This window comes from Desarmillaria tabescens (assembly GCF_030435595.1).
Source record: "Desarmillaria tabescens strain CCBAS 213 chromosome Unknown EV420scaffold_2, whole genome shotgun sequence".
NCBI lineage: Eukaryota > Fungi > Basidiomycota > Agaricomycetes > Agaricales > Physalacriaceae > Desarmillaria > Desarmillaria tabescens.
Window position 1 is genome coordinate 681,322 of NW_026848301.1, and position 14,835 is coordinate 696,156.

Genomic DNA, 14,835 nt, shown 5'->3' on the forward strand with positions numbered 1-14,835 from the left:
TATCTTATTTGGCTCATATATACGGACATGTAATACATTCAACGTCTACTTAAGTAGTGATACATAGCATTAGTTGTCGCAGCCGTGGATGTACTTAGTACGATGTATGTCGTCCTGTTGCAGAGGGGGAGAACGTTTGAAGCAAAATAATTAGATGTCTAATGCGTGCAGTATCGATACAAATGGAGGTCAGAGTCTACTTAACAGTGGAGATCTTGTTATGAAGGCACTTCTATCGTGACAGTCGGATTACCGGACGGCGGTTTGAAGAAAGGGATGGTACGAAGATTATCAGGAGTCGGGCCTTCAGCTTCTAATCTTTTCCTCGCACGCTCCGTCTGTAAATATCAAACCGTTAGCATACGATTCGGAAAACAACAATATGGCCGACTGACGATGCCAGAACTAGCCATTCCGCGCTCTAACCCCTCCAGAAGGGTGCATGCCTTGCATAGCTCGTTGCTTGACATGTAACCACATCTCTTGCACGTCTCTGGGTACGACAAGAAGTTAATAAAGAGTTCAGTTATCAAAAGAGGTCACCAACGTTGTAATTTCTGCGTTGCCTTGACTTCTTCGCTGACTTCAAATGCTTCACCAGAATGGATGATGTCTATAATAGCACTCGGCCGGGCAGCTTCGAGATCTTTCAAGAAAGTCCGTGCATGGCCCCGATACGCATCGGGTGAGTATATGCACTCTGTTGAGAAGTAGTCCAGTTTTTTGAAATAAGCGTACCTAAAGACGGCATGAGATTGGAAGAAAAGTTCAGTTAGAGCACGTACATGACGATTTCCTTCTCGTAGGTATACTTGAAAGGCTTTGACCGTCGTATTGTGTCCTCCCCTTGAGTACATATCAAGGTACATCGACCAAGCCGCGCGATATCTCCCCGCATTACTATAACGCAATCAGCTCCTCATCAATAGAAATACCAAAGGGTCCTCACTATTCATCAAGACCGTCTCCGCAATATCATCTGCATTATGGCCCGTAACAATGTGGTCTACATTAAGCATAGCAGCGCCCCGGTCCAGTGCCTGCCTTCGAAAAACCCCACAAAAGGTGCAGTTGTTCTTCCGGCCCACCTCTGCTACAATGGCGTCCATGGTCCATCCATAGAGCTCGTCGTAAGACAAGATCTTGAGGGGCATGTCGTATTGCTCCTGGTTCCGTTTCACTGTCTGAAGCAGCAGTTTAGAAATACATATTTTCCGTGGCCTGGCAAGGTGAAGACGCACCTCGAGTGAGTCATCCCGGTAGCCTGTTATTCCTTCGTCTATGGACAAGAGAAACAAATTGAGACCGTAATGGTATCGTTCATTCAGCGTCTTCATGACATACGCCAGGACGGTGGAGTCTACAAGAGTAAGCATTGAGATGCGCAACGAACCAAGGAACCATACCTTTCCCTCCAGACGCTCCAATTGCGACCCGGTCCCCAGGCTGAAACAGCTTCGATTCAATTATCGTATTATGCACCTCCGTCTCAAAAACATAGAAAAAACATTCTTTGCAGATCTGCTGTCCAGTCTTGGGACGTTTCAGCATCGCTCGGGATGTTTTGCACAGCGCACAAGTCTTGGGTGCCATGACGGTTAAAAGCAAGGGTATAAATAAATAATATCCGTCCAACTATAGGTTGTCACATTTTTTCCGTAATACAAATATTCCCCAGCGATAAAGTAATAGTATGCTACAGCGAATCGAACAAGCAGAACCAGGAAAGCAAAATAGAATAGTGTACATGACATCTCACGGTGTGGCCTCTCGAAGTGCCCTCTCCTGCCGACAGCAAGACTGCCATGCAAACCATAGCATTGATCCCAGCTGAAGCACATCCTCTTTCCACTGTTTATTGTGGTTCTGTTCACGAAACTGGCGCGTCAACTGCTCACATTGACTGATGTTCTCCGGGCTCACATAGTCGATTGCCACCTTGATACAATCAGCCAAGTTACACACCTACGAAAAAAGCCCGTGAGTAGGTGTCGTGCCTGCTTGACGAAAAGGATGAATCTACCTGATGGGCACACCCAGCTGGGATGACGATGGCCTCTCCTGGACGCTGATATACTCTGTAGCTCTGTACGTGATATTTCTCCCAGAGCTCCCGGCGCAAATCCTCCGTGAGATAGAACTGCTGGCTATGGATGGGATCCTGGCCGTTGAATCCAAACTTCTGCTTCAGGAACTGCCTTATCGCATCATTATCCTCACGCCGGAAGAGATCCCAGGCAGCACAACCAGGACTGCCATCAGGAGCGGCACATGAATAGGTCATGATATTCAACGCATCCGCCATATCCATGTGCAAACGTGTGGAACCCTTACTCCCTTCTTGCTGATTTGACGCCATCGCGTTGTACATCTTCGGTCCTGCAGTGAGGATTAATACATGACACGACCGGGAAGAAAAGAAGCCATACCCAAGTCGGGAGAAACCGTATTCGAAGGAAAATGTGACGAGATGTTCATCACCCCATCTCGTCGTATGTAATTGGGCATAGGGACTGCCTGACAGAAATCCTCGTAGAGCTCCGGGAATACAGACTGAAAGTCTGAAGACGGAGGCCAATCCTTCAGTTTCCAACAGTCCTTTCGACCTTCATACCGACCAAATTCTGAGAAATATTGCCCAACAGTGACCCGTTTAAGCACATCAGTCTGACATTCCACAATCAGACACCCTTCATCTCCGTGATGCTGGATGAAATACTCCGGAGACCAGGATATCTTCAGTTTGTCTAGCATGCCATTAATCAACACCGGCTGACCGTTCATTAAATGTACGTGAAAGATGTTAGCCGTGACCTCCTGAGGCTTTAGGCGGTGAATCGGATGGAAGGGAACCACGTCTGGCATGTTTGTCGGGTTGTGGTCATTCGGATACAGTTGCGGCCCAGGGGCAGCAGGGATGAGCGGTTTGGGTATGAGGGCATGGGAGAGATCTTGGTCTTGATGGTGCGAGTAGTTAGTAGAATATTTGACCGTCTGCTGGGTTAGTGATTTAACTTCAGGTGGTGTTCGGACCCCGTTGCTGTCTGTGTTGGAACCCGAGGCAGGTGCAATCATCTTAGGTGCATCACAGCCATCTGACTCCCTGTCTGCCTCCATATTGACAATTTCCATCGCAGCAATGGCGTCCTCCAATTCCTCCTTGCAGAAACGCGTCACTCGGAGGAAATCCTTCGCCTGATGCTCGTGGCGTTTATTGCAAGCAAGAAAGAATGGATTTCGGTTCGAGTGTTGTTCCCGTCGCTGCTGTTGTTCAATGATTTCCGCGTGAGTAGCTTCAGGAAGGTTCATGGTGAGATCCTGAATTTGAGTAAAGCAATCGGCGCAGGCCTCGCGTCCGCATACCCGGCACATCCATGTATTGCAGAAAAGAGATGTCATGCATGTATCTGAATGAAATGATTTAGTATACGAGCTAAGAACCGTGCCTTTAGATAGGGAACACACCGCATGTTGCCCTAACCTCGCTTTCCCGAGTTCGATAAACGGTTTCCTTCCTTATTATGTGATCTTTTTCTTGTTTAAGAATGGGTAACAATGCTCGAGCAGTAGTCCGCTAGAATCCAGTAAGTCCTTCGACATATTTCAAAATCACAATACCTACCTTTGTGATTTTTATATACTCGCCAGAGAGCGGAATATTCCACTCGGTAGGATACTTAATGGTAGGCATCGTGCCGGGAGGTATTGTGACGAAGCTCACACCCATGAGATTACTCTTCTCATCCTTGAGAAAGTAGCGAACACCCTGGAATCGACAAGTATCTCCAGCCCAGCGCCGGGTACATGAAACGCAGCGAGAGAACTCCTCATTCCTGTATCGAGTTGACATGCACCGGGCTAACTGCAATTCCGGAATAAGTTGGCCACTGGCCTGGTTTGTCGGATCTTCGACAAGATACATATGTCCGGCGGCTGCGTATACGTGAGGGAGATCAGAGAGACGGGTTCTCACGAGAACATACATACCATCAATAGCCCTCTCCTTTCCTTTTCCGTTCGTCTGATACGAAAGAGAGGAAGCGAGTTGCACTACAGAAGTTAATATAAATTAGGGCGCCGAGCAAATGTATTGTTGGACTAACTGTTCTGAGCGGTCATTTGAGCCGCTTCACTGCGTTTTTTAGCATTGTACCCGCGCTTCGATGGGTCTACAGATGGTGTGATAATGATGACCAACACAACAGATTCTTTATACGCACGAGGACCGGGTTCTGAAGTGCGTTGTTTCTTCTGTTTTTTGGGCCTGACAGAGTCGTCCGAATGGGGAGACGTCCGCTTCCCGTTGGACGTAGAGGGCTCATACTGGGCATCGACCTGATAAGAGGTTTGATGGGACATGTCATATCCTTGTTGATAGTAGAAATCCGAATGATGCTGTTGTTCGGGCATGGACCGTTTGGTCGCCTGACGAAGAGAGGGTCTTGCACAATTCTGATATGCTTCGTAGGATTCGGATTCGGAATAACTGGAAGGGCGGCGACTAGGCAGAAGTTACATCTGCGGGTGGCTCCGGTTCACGGTATTCTGGCTGCTGATATGCAACGGTATCTGAGTTGCGAGTAAGCACCGAACGCGTGCCTTTCATAAGGTGGCAACTAACTTTGTGCGGGAAAATCGCTTGCCAGCGCTGTACCAAAAATTTCAGGTTAATATTGAGGTGTAAAGAAGAAAGTTATAACAAGACAGACGTGTCCGCTCGGCAGAATACATAGCATACTGCTCGCTGCCACCACTCTGGCTGTTATTGCTCCACGGGTTGTGGGTATATGCGCCTTCTTCATTCATTCTCGCCGATCGTATAGTACGTGGTGTATGAATGCCAAAGCGGCCATCGCCATTCATCACTGGTTGAGGATATTGCTGTGATGGAGCAATCGATTCGCTTGCCTTTCTGCTGTCGGCAGAAGATGGAGAGCTCCAATCCGTTCTCGGAGCATTATATGGCGCAGGTACATGCCCAAAGTAAACTGGTTGAGCATGAGGGTGAGGTTGACGCGACGCGACCGCTGGGTAATGGTGTTGCAGATCAGGTGCGGGGTAAGCAGAGGCGCCTTCATGCGGGGGATTCAGTAGTTGCCGAATGTCTGTCTTTCGATGGGGATCGATAGCAATTTCTATCGCCTCCATGGTGGACAATGAAAGAAATGCAAGGTATACAGACAGCGCCCACGAAGGACTAAGGCAAGGCAAAATACGAGTTCAACATGAAATTCCATTCTCCAGAAGTTGGGCGCGGAGGTAGGCGGAGTTTGAAAAATGCCGTTATTGCCGGCACTCTGACTTGCTTTTCAAGAACGAAAAATCGAGTCATCTTCACTCTATTCTTATAATGCATAACACTTTTAATGTTTCTTCCCCCTTTGGGGGAATGCCTTGGAGATTCCTCGTGTTTCCAGCGGTGTATTAGCCCATTTGAGCTATTCACCTTCGGAGGATGCCGGCCGCCCCTAGAAGCAACCCATGTCCAAGGCCAATAACAAGTCTACTCCAATCGCAAAGAGAGCATATGGTAGAGAAATTTCTAGTCTCAATGTGGGAAATTTCTCTCTTCATTTCGCGCCAGTTGAATTCCGGCGGAAGTATTTATCGCATAGATCCGTTCCTAGATCTTCACGGAGGTTTTTCCACTCTCATCCCCCCAGTCTAGACCTCGCACTGGAGCACTGACCCTTCAGGCATGCTTTTGGCGCAGGCTCGCGGGTAGCGACAGGGCTGATTTGACGTTGTGAGAACCGCTTGAGCATTTCAGCCTAGTCTGCTTCCACAGAGTTTTCGAAGGCCCTGGCAGACGCCATTCGAAGTGTTTCGAATTCTGTGACTTCGCAGACTGGCAGCGAATTTGGCGCCATGCGTGAGACTTAATCACAGCTCTCACGCCTCATACTTGAACAGATATCTTTGTGTGTATGAATATGCGCTAAGTGATACAGAACACGGAAAGTCCCCAAATAAAAGAAACCCTAATGATAAACCACAGACCCCAAGATAGCCCATATCGTCAAAACCAAAAAAGACCATGTATATCAATTAAGGAATGGTCAAGGGCGTGTCAGAACCAGACGTGTGTAAAAAGTTGTCACGAATACTTGCGAATGTACTCGGCAACCTTCAGATAAACGGGACAGATGAAGGTCCATACCATAAGCCCAAAGGTTGCCCAAAGTTGTCATCGAAAAAAAGGATGCGCGACGCCCGCGTTTTGTTCCTCCTTCGCAGGAGGGTCACTCTTTGCAGAGTCTAAGGTCCCTAATGAACCATTTCCTTTTTACAATCCCATCTATCAGCGGCTGACGTCAAAGCGCCGAAAGCAGATAACATACCATGAATTCCATCGAAATCACCGTTCACAGAACCATCTACAAGCGGTGGGTCTACAAATTGTCCGCATTGGGGTGAAATCGCGACTGCATTAGCATGATATAGCCGAAGAGTCAAAATAGAACAAACCGTTCACGGTATTGCTATCGCTGCCGCTAGGAGGCCGGTGATTAGACGACAGAGGGGAGGAATCTACTCCAGAGATGGGTGCTTCCACTCCAAGGTGTGGATGTGGTGTTGTCGGAGACAGTTGGTTTGTGCTCCACGAAGTAGATGCGGTAGCAGAGGTCACAGAGCTGCCCAAGGCTGCACTAGTCGGAGGAACATCAGACACCGGTTGAGGGGGAGGTGGTGGTGGATGAGGGGCCGTCGATGTCGTTTTCCCAGTGGAAGACTGACCCGGTGGGGGTGTCCTTCGATGTTCAGGTACGACTAACCGTTCTGCTACCGATCGAGCTTGCTCCGCCTGGGAGCTGCGAAAGTCAGGCTCAGCCCATCGTTGTAATGCTTTGATTGAGCCCCATTCGATGACCTTGTTATTCAGCCAAACCGTGGTCACCGGTTTCACTAAGAAGTCGTTACAACCGGCCGCTAACGCATCTACACGATCACGTTCCATCGAACCGGCCGTAAGTGCGACGATGATAACACTGGAAGGATGCGGCGTTGTTGCGGGAGTTTCTGTTGGAGTTTGGGCGAGCGGTGTCATATCGTCGCCACTGGGACCATGTAAACAACCGTGTAAGGCCCTCCATTTTTCTTCTCTGCGGATCTGCTTGGTAGCTGCGATGCCATCCATGATAGGCATTTGAATATCCATCTGGCAAGAAAAGGTTACGCAAGTGAGCCTTAGAAAGAAGGACTAGTGTTGAATAGACAAACCAGTATAAGATGAAACTCCCCTGTACGCCATTTCTCAACGGCTGCCTGACCGTCGGATACAGCGTCGTATTTGACCTTCATCTTTTTGAGATTCCTGGCAATGAAACGCTGGTTGATGTCATTGTCTAGACAGAGATACATCACAAAAAGTGCAAAGACGAGATAGAAAACGCAAATTACCTTCGACAATGAGAACCTTGATGGGCGGTACAACGTTGTTGTCGGGTGGTATCGTCACAGCCGAGGGGGCGCTTTCCAAGGAACGGCTGATGCTGTATTTTCGCGGAGAACGGAACTTCGGAGATCCGAGGGTGTTACGAGAGGAGACTACCGGGAAGGCAGACAGTTGCTCTGGGGTCGCCTGTGAAACATTCAAGGGAGCTGTTGCAAGAAGCGCTTGACCAACTTCCTGCTTGGAAAATGAAGACGACCTCGAAGACCTTGCATTATCAGAAGCCGTGTTCGGAGTTGCAGGTTTCGAACCTTTTGGACTGAAAAAGAGGCCTCCGGAGTCACCATCGAACCGCTGGATAACGACGCCACCCGAATATGTTGTCCCACATCTGATAACAGGAAAGTATTCGCCGCCAGATGACCTGACCAGTGGCGAGGAGGGAATGTCCTTCGACGACCTTATTGATCGCTCAGAATTTGATCGTGATCCAGAGGGCCTGGTTGGTCCTGACAGCGAAGTGCTAGGCAAAGGAGTATGGCCTATGGATCCATTCGCCACAGTTGCACCAGGCGTAATCGGTGACGTTGCTATTGGTGTGAAAGAGGGGTCCACAACAGGCTTGGTGATGACAGTATGTAGGGCTGTCAAGAAGCGACGAGGTCCTGCGGGTTTGGGCACCACGATAATCTCAGGAACGGGCGAGAAGGGGGTAAGGGTGGACTGAATCAGCTCTCGAACTAGTTTAAAATTGCCAAGGCTGGTGAAGTGCACTATTACCACCGGAGACGAGGAGATTGAGCCTGTGACATTATGACCACGGGTAATAGGGTTGGATGACGGATGTCGACGATGGGTAGGACGTTTGGGGGGATTCAAAGGATACTGTTCGGCGCGAAAGGCTACCAGCCGCGATTTGAGAACCTCAACGTCATCATCTATGAATATGAAAGAAAGCGGAGAGGAGAGGCCGTTCGAGGTCAACGAGTCAGCACCTGCGCTCGGCGAAGCTTCCGCAACACCATCTGCAGCATGACTGACGTCCATACCCCATTCAGTCAAGTAACTCGTTAAGTAGTGAGCGAAGTAACCTTTGACGTTCGCATAGAGAATGGCCTTCTTTGCTCTGAGTGTCTCGGCGAAGGCAGACAACTGTGCTAGTGTCGGTTCGCCAGAAGGAAGAGGACGGTCGGCCAGACCGTGAATGATAATGGAAGCAGGATCGGGAGCGGGCGGCGAACTTGGTGACGCATTGAACGAGAATTCCCAAGCCAAGTCTTCCAAACTTGAAAGTGGAACCTGTTTGATTAGGAACGGTCCGATTGAAGGTGGTCCGATCGAAGGACGCCCCGACTTTGTGCAACAGTCGTTCGAGAAGGGTCGTTGAGAAATCAGGGGGTGGTCGAGGTGTTACGGCACTATCATCGTGTAATGGATCCAGGGGAGCAAACTTGTGCGTGATGCTTATCTTGCATTGCAATGAACCATCTGAATCCTCGGGTGCCGTAAGGACATCGACAGAGGATCGTGGATCGACGGTCGGGGATTTGGTCCCACCTGAGACAACGTAGAGTCCCAGCTCGACGGTGTCGCCATGTTTCCCTGTAAACAAGACCTGGCGAACGATCTAGTGATAGGTTTAGCACAGGCGGACAAGTAAATTGTGGTAGACGAATTGACGTACGTGAGTTAGAACGTAGGAGAGGCCGCTTTCGTTTCCTTTCACATAGACATGTTTGAAACCTACATCTCCATGAAAAATGACTAGTTCCGTTCCGACCTGAGCCGCCGCTCCTCCCAAAGCATCACCCACGCTTTGCAATAGCTCCCCTACATCAAACGTAGTCTCGCCGCCAAAGGACAGAAAAGGCAGCACATCTCCTCCTGCACTCTCAAGTTTTGAGGCCTGAGAAAAGATGCTCGCCATATTCGCTGAAATGAAATTGAGGTTCCGCATAGCAGTGAACATGGACGAAAGAGACGGTGTCGGAACTGCGACAGAACAACTAGAAAACTGCTCCTTGGATGGATCCAGCACCTGCGATGGCGAAATTTGTAGCATTGTCTGAATGACCGTCTGCACCACGTCCGCAAGCTCCAATGACAACTCATGAAACTGAACGAGCTCTGGTGGTAATGTATCTGTCCGTAGTGGTTGAGGAGAACCAGGCTCAGTACGATGGGGATTCTGGAGATCCCCAAGCTGCGACGGTAATGGCATGGTGAGAGCGCGCAGTGGATGGGGTTGAGCTAACGGCAACTTCAAAAGCGATGGGGACTTGGAGTTGGAAAACTGATGGTGAGTAGGAGTCGATGGATCCTCAATGACGTCCAACTTCTCAGTTTGCTCTTCTACCCATCCATATTCTTCATCAAGCTGAGAGGTCCTCCGGGGAACAGAGATGGGACTGTCGGGGCCATTGAAGTCAAAGTCAGCTGGTAACATGGGTAAGTCCGAGATGCTTGCATCCTGGAGGGTCGGTCCAGTGCCATTGACGTGAAATGCAGGGAACCCGTTCACGGACATGGCCAGTGCGACGGTGGCCTGCGCCGACGACGGGGATAGGGAAGAAAAGTTGCAATGGTGATGGTGGTATGAAGGAAAGACGATCAGCAGACTTGTATCAGGGTGCCGGCAGACGGCGGTGGCAGACCACGGTGGTAATGAGTAGATTACTTACCGCCAACGACTTCCCATTTTGGTCGTAAGCATAAATTCGTAAGGCGCCTAAATGGCAATTCTTCGAGTTAAACCTCACCCGACGCAGCAGTGAGAAAGGATGTTTGATTTCAATCATCAACAAGTACAAATTAGTAGAACAGATTGCGACAACAAGAAACCGTATTGTTTTTATCCTTCCAGGACCATATAACCAATAACTAATCTAATACGATAATTCCACATCGCCCTAAAACAAATGTTATCGCGAATGGAACCAACAACAATAAAATATCACGTACCTCCGCTACCAGGTCCATGTCATGATAGCTAACCCTCTTGCCAGCTGCGGCTCGGGGGTCCTCCTTCGCATCAGGAGGGGGAGGGGGAGGTGGCCCAGTCGCTGGCGCAGCACCACTCCTCACCCCTCTTCGGTTGTTACCGCTGCTAAGGGGAGTATCCAATGCAGACATAGGTTTAGGCGGGAGACCGGCACCAGCTGGGATGACAGGTCCCTCCATCGTCGCGGAACCGCCCCCAATACGGTCACTAAGTCGACGTCCAACAGAGTCGTCACGGCGCTGCGGTGGAAGAGGATATACCCCAAGTCCAGAAAAGTACAAGTCCACGCCCCAAGGTCCGGGGGGAGGTGGGCCTTGTTGGTACTGATGACCATGCAAAGGGCCTTGGATACCATACGCTTGCGGAGGCGCCATCTGGTTAGTATGACCCATCTGGATGGGCGGATGGGTAAAAGGTTGGATATGGTACGGATCAAGGACGAAATTGTTAAAGTAGGGCACCTGTTGAGCGATGACAATCATGAATTCGAGTCAACAAGAATGACTGTGCTACTTACATCCTCAACTTCTTTGATTGATTCGGGATGCTTATTGGCAATGTGCTTTTCGACGAAGGACGTAGCCTTGAATAACTTTTGACACATCCTGCACCGAAACTTGCCTTCATCTTCTTGCTTGATGAAGGGGTCTACGGCCCGAGCCAATATCCTACAACATTTCAAGGACAATTGCTTTACGTCGAAAGTGGCTAACAACTTACTCATCGTAGCTCTTTCCGCCATATTCGCGGACATCGACACCGTCCCGATTGATGAGAAGTGCGATTTTGGAGTCCAACCAATCCAACCAACGCTCGTCTAAACGAACAACTATTTTTAAACACTATCCTGTTAAGATAGATACCGTGCTCACCATTTCGCTTCCATCGGTCATCTTTCTTCGCCTTTTTCTCATCCTGTCCAACCTTACCAAATGACTCCTCCTCTTGCATTTTAGATTCTTTCTCTGCTTTCTCCGCTTCTGCTGCCCTCACCATCTCTTCAAGTTGCCCGCTTGGCAGGGGCTTCCTTACGTGCTTGACACACTTACGATGTAATGCCTCAATGTGATCGCTAACGACACAACAGTAGTAGCAAGTGAGGAACGCTGCTCGCAGATACTCAATATAAAGATCCAATGAAACTTGAGTCTGGTAGATAGAGTTGAGTGCGTAAACTCCTGACTACAAAATTCCACCTACCTTTTTTGCAGTCCAAAGCGCTTCGTCATTTGAATCAAAGAGATTTTGCTCACGTAAGTCGGACATGATTTTTTCAATGCGCCGCTCAACTGCATCACTACCTCTTTCCATGGGCTCGTCTTCGTCATCATCCGTAGGTTCCTGCGCCGCGTCCGCTGCATCAGCTTGACCTTGGGTTGCTGAGTCACCATCAACTTTCAGAGTATCCTCGAGCTTAACCTTCATGTGTCGTAGCTTATAAGCTTCCTCCTCGAGAAGGGCAGCCAAGGCTTTTGCGTTATTAAGGTCCTTTTCAAGTCTATCAGGTTTGCTAGCGATTTCGGGTGCATATCGGACACGATTCAAAAATGGCCGCATGATGTGCGTAACATGTAACTTGAAACCTTCGATCTACCATAAATATGAGCTTTAAAAGTCCGTCTCAAAGAAGGTGACTAAAAGATACCTTTCTCTCCGACAATTCGTTCATGGCGACGACCATATCGGCGTCTTCCTGAAAACGAACCCAGCCAGCACGGTAGTAGTTGCGCTTCTGCATGGGATCACCTAACGCGAGATAGACAAAACCTGGAATTTTACGACAGACCTACACGGGTGCGTTAGAATACCTTAAAGTCTTTTAGCATAAAGGCGTATACTTCTTCAAGTTTGATGCGTCCAATGTCCGGTGGAATAGTCCGTATCATGATCTGGTTGCCCTCAGGACGTACGGCGATCTCTTCACCACGGTCCCAGTCTCGCTTGTTTGATCGCTTGTTATCAGATTTGCCATTGAGGTCCCGTGAGATATCAAGGTCCAGAAGAGGGTCGAAATCGATGTCAGGGTTGAACTGCAGTTCGTCGTCACCATCAGCCTTGCTCTCAGTAGCGACGTTTGAATCCTTGGATTCTCCGTTGGCCGGGACATCCTTCACCGGCGACTTGGGCTCATTCTCATTGAGATCAGGGTCGAACTTTCCCGATTCCAATTCATGTAAGAATGTCACAAGACGGCCTCGCCAGCCCTCTTTCCTAATCCTGGCACGTAGCATCTGGTATGGAGGAGACGGATCATACTTCTCAGCAAACCATGGCGACTTCCGGTGGTGTTCGAACATCGTCTTCAGCTAGATAGAAGGGAACGTTTAGATACAGTACATGCCAGAAAAGCCCGGCTACAAGACTAACTTGATTCGACGCAAATTCCTTTTTGTACTGCTCCCAGTGGCTTTTAATGCCATTTCGAGGTTTCGAACCATCTCCGGCTTCTTGCTCAGCAGCCTTGTCGGCGTTGTCTTCATCAATGGCCTTTTGAGGGAAAAAGTACCGAAACCAGTCAGCGTATTGTTTTAGGGACGCCGGGTAATCGAAAGTATGAGGATCCGGAGGGGCTCGTTTCGCGAGATGACCGCGTCTCGGGGGTGAATGCCCGCGAAAGTAAGGATCTGTAGAAGGCAAAATTAAGGTTAAAACCGAGAAGAGATAAGAATATGGATCAAACCATAGTCGTCGCCGTATCGAGGACGAGGCTCGTATCGGTCTCGTTCATATGGAGACATGGACCGTCGCCTTTTCCTGCTGCCCCCTACAAGATTGTTCAGTACGACTACTAATGGTAGGTGAATAAGCGAGTGCTAACCTCCATCTTGCGCCGGACTGCGCCTTCGCCGATGGTTGTATCCTCTGTCTCTTTCGAGACCCATCACTTGTTCCCTCTCGTCGGCGTTCCAAACATCTAGGTCCGCCAGCCGCTGCTGTTCAGACTGGTAGTCGGGCCCTGGCGAGCGAGAACGAGAGCGACGGGACGGAGGAAGGTACGAGGAAGACCAGGACATCTTTCAGAGGAAAAGAACTGAGAGAGAAACAGAGACGAGAAGACGGCTGATCAGAGCCTGCGAGGAAGAGAGGTCGAGCATAGTGAAGCACAGACCTCTTGGGATCACGTTCACAAGGCGGCAAGGCTGGCGTCACTCTTGAGCTCAACCGTGCTGAACCGCGTTCACTTGTGTCCGCAATGAAGCCCACGACGACGTTGCTCAAACCGTAATACACATTTTAAATCGGAGTTTAAAATAAGGGTCCGTGCGCAAAAAATATTTAAAATTATAATTAAATAATTGATAAATACTCGATATCTGCAGTTGCAGCCACTGCCTTATCCCATTTCTGCTTGTCGACTGGCACCTCTCCAGCAGCTTTCCACAATCTCGCCAACCAGTAGGCAGGTTCCAGCCATCCGCCCTTGAAGGTCACGATATTAACGTCGCATCCACCCACCTCGCAAGCTTCCTTGATTAGATCCCTTTTGACAGGGCCGTCGAGCATCAGAGGATCAATAGTGGTGTCCCATTCCATCATCTTAGCAATACCTTGAGCACGCTTACGCAAAGCCTCATGCTTCCGAAGAAAAATAAGTGGTATCTTGTGTTTAAAGGAGCGTATACGCTCGCGCTTGTCACCACCGGCCAGATACCAGAGCGAGTAACACAGAATGTGGACATTTGACGCAACCGTGCTGAGCGACTGCTGCTGGATGGAGATGGACAGTTGGAGCATCTCATCGTCGTCACTCGAGGTCGACGGTGTGTCCCGTTCCTCCTCGCACATGGAACTGATCGGAAATATGCCCCTCTGCAAAAAGAACGATTCGAAGCAAGGCGGAAGGCATTCATTTTGGTCACCAACTCGTCCACAGAGCGCCATTTCGAATCACCTTTGGTCGATTCTCTGGGGTAATGCAAGGCAGGACTAGCTAGAGGATAATGTCCATGATATCCTTCAGATTCTTGGACCACTATATGTTCAGATTCTTCGTGCTTCGATACCACAGCAACAAGTTCCCATTCTTCACTGGCCCAATGGGCACAGTTTGTGGAACCAGTATACACGACCACGACCTTTCCTTTGCATTGATAAACGGCACCTTCAAGGGTATTTTTGGTTAACAAGTCTGTCCAGCAGAGAACTTTCCTTCTGTATCGCCGTGCCCGCAAAGAATCACTGTTAAAGTCTCCTCTTCCCCGACGGCAGCGACGCCAGAGCGAATCAAGAACCCAGCTTCTATTGCCAGGTGTTCAGACTTGCAGGTTTTTACTTCGATGCCCTCTGGGTAAGATAGCTGAAGGCCCCCTATGTTTGTTCCAAAGCTGGCAGCAACAGCGCGAAGAGCCTCCTCTTGAAAACAGGTAATCAGGACGGGTGTCGCTGATGTCGATGAATGGGATGGGATAGCTTGAATGGCAGCGTCAAGTGAAGCAAAGGC

At 49.3% G+C, this 14,835-nt stretch overlaps 5 protein-coding genes across 5 annotated transcripts; all 5 read right to left on the bottom strand.

Moving 5' to 3' along the window:
• Positions 1-203: 203 nt before the first annotated feature.
• Positions 204-1,780, bottom strand: EV420DRAFT_434839 (cytoplasmic tRNA 2-thiolation protein 1). Its single transcript, XM_060482102.1, has 7 exons — positions 1,407-1,780; positions 1,242-1,360; positions 950-1,184; positions 786-900; positions 548-738; positions 396-493; positions 204-338 (listed from the first exon to the last, which is right to left on the bottom strand). Exons 1-7 carry the CDS (start codon positions 1,591-1,593, stop codon positions 219-221), a joined length of 1,065 nt encoding a protein of 354 aa, XP_060338189.1. The 5' UTR covers positions 1,594-1,780; the 3' UTR covers positions 204-218.
• Positions 1,598-5,283, bottom strand: EV420DRAFT_1501931 (uncharacterized protein). Its single transcript, XM_060471086.1, has 11 exons — positions 4,710-5,283; positions 4,622-4,648; positions 4,517-4,569; positions 4,221-4,452; positions 4,104-4,169; positions 3,988-4,050; positions 3,623-3,933; positions 3,466-3,574; positions 2,430-3,407; positions 2,024-2,379; positions 1,598-1,965 (listed from the first exon to the last, which is right to left on the bottom strand). Exons 1-11 carry the CDS (start codon positions 5,146-5,148, stop codon positions 1,756-1,758), a joined length of 2,844 nt encoding a protein of 947 aa, XP_060338190.1. The 5' UTR covers positions 5,149-5,283; the 3' UTR covers positions 1,598-1,755.
• A 620-nt stretch (positions 5,284-5,903) lies between these two features.
• EV420DRAFT_1501933 (uncharacterized protein) lies at positions 5,904-10,164 on the bottom strand. The gene is made up of 7 exons (XM_060471087.1): positions 9,078-10,164; positions 8,693-9,020; positions 7,402-8,670; positions 7,222-7,346; positions 6,469-7,159; positions 6,342-6,392; positions 5,904-6,282 (listed from the first exon to the last, which is right to left on the bottom strand). The coding sequence occupies exons 1-7, from the start codon at positions 9,918-9,920 to the stop codon at positions 6,188-6,190; spliced, it is 3,402 nt and encodes a 1,133-aa protein (XP_060338191.1). The 5' UTR covers positions 9,921-10,164; the 3' UTR covers positions 5,904-6,187.
• EV420DRAFT_1501935 (uncharacterized protein) lies at positions 10,140-13,609 on the bottom strand. The gene is made up of 11 exons (XM_060471088.1): positions 13,213-13,609; positions 13,075-13,158; positions 12,762-13,018; positions 12,233-12,700; positions 12,040-12,180; positions 11,595-11,984; positions 11,267-11,543; positions 11,115-11,211; positions 10,912-11,062; positions 10,355-10,855; positions 10,140-10,302 (listed from the first exon to the last, which is right to left on the bottom strand). Exons 1-11 carry the CDS (start codon positions 13,406-13,408, stop codon positions 10,279-10,281), a joined length of 2,586 nt encoding a protein of 861 aa, XP_060338192.1. The 5' UTR covers positions 13,409-13,609; the 3' UTR covers positions 10,140-10,278.
• Positions 13,610-13,682: 73 nt separating this feature from the next.
• EV420DRAFT_1635186 (uncharacterized protein) lies at positions 13,683-14,276 on the bottom strand (the record flags this gene model as incomplete). The annotated part of the gene is made up of 1 exon (XM_060476411.1): positions 13,683-14,276. The coding sequence occupies one exon, from the start codon at positions 14,274-14,276 to the stop codon at positions 13,683-13,685; it is 594 nt and encodes a 197-aa protein (XP_060338193.1).
• Positions 14,277-14,835: the final 559 nt, after the last annotated feature.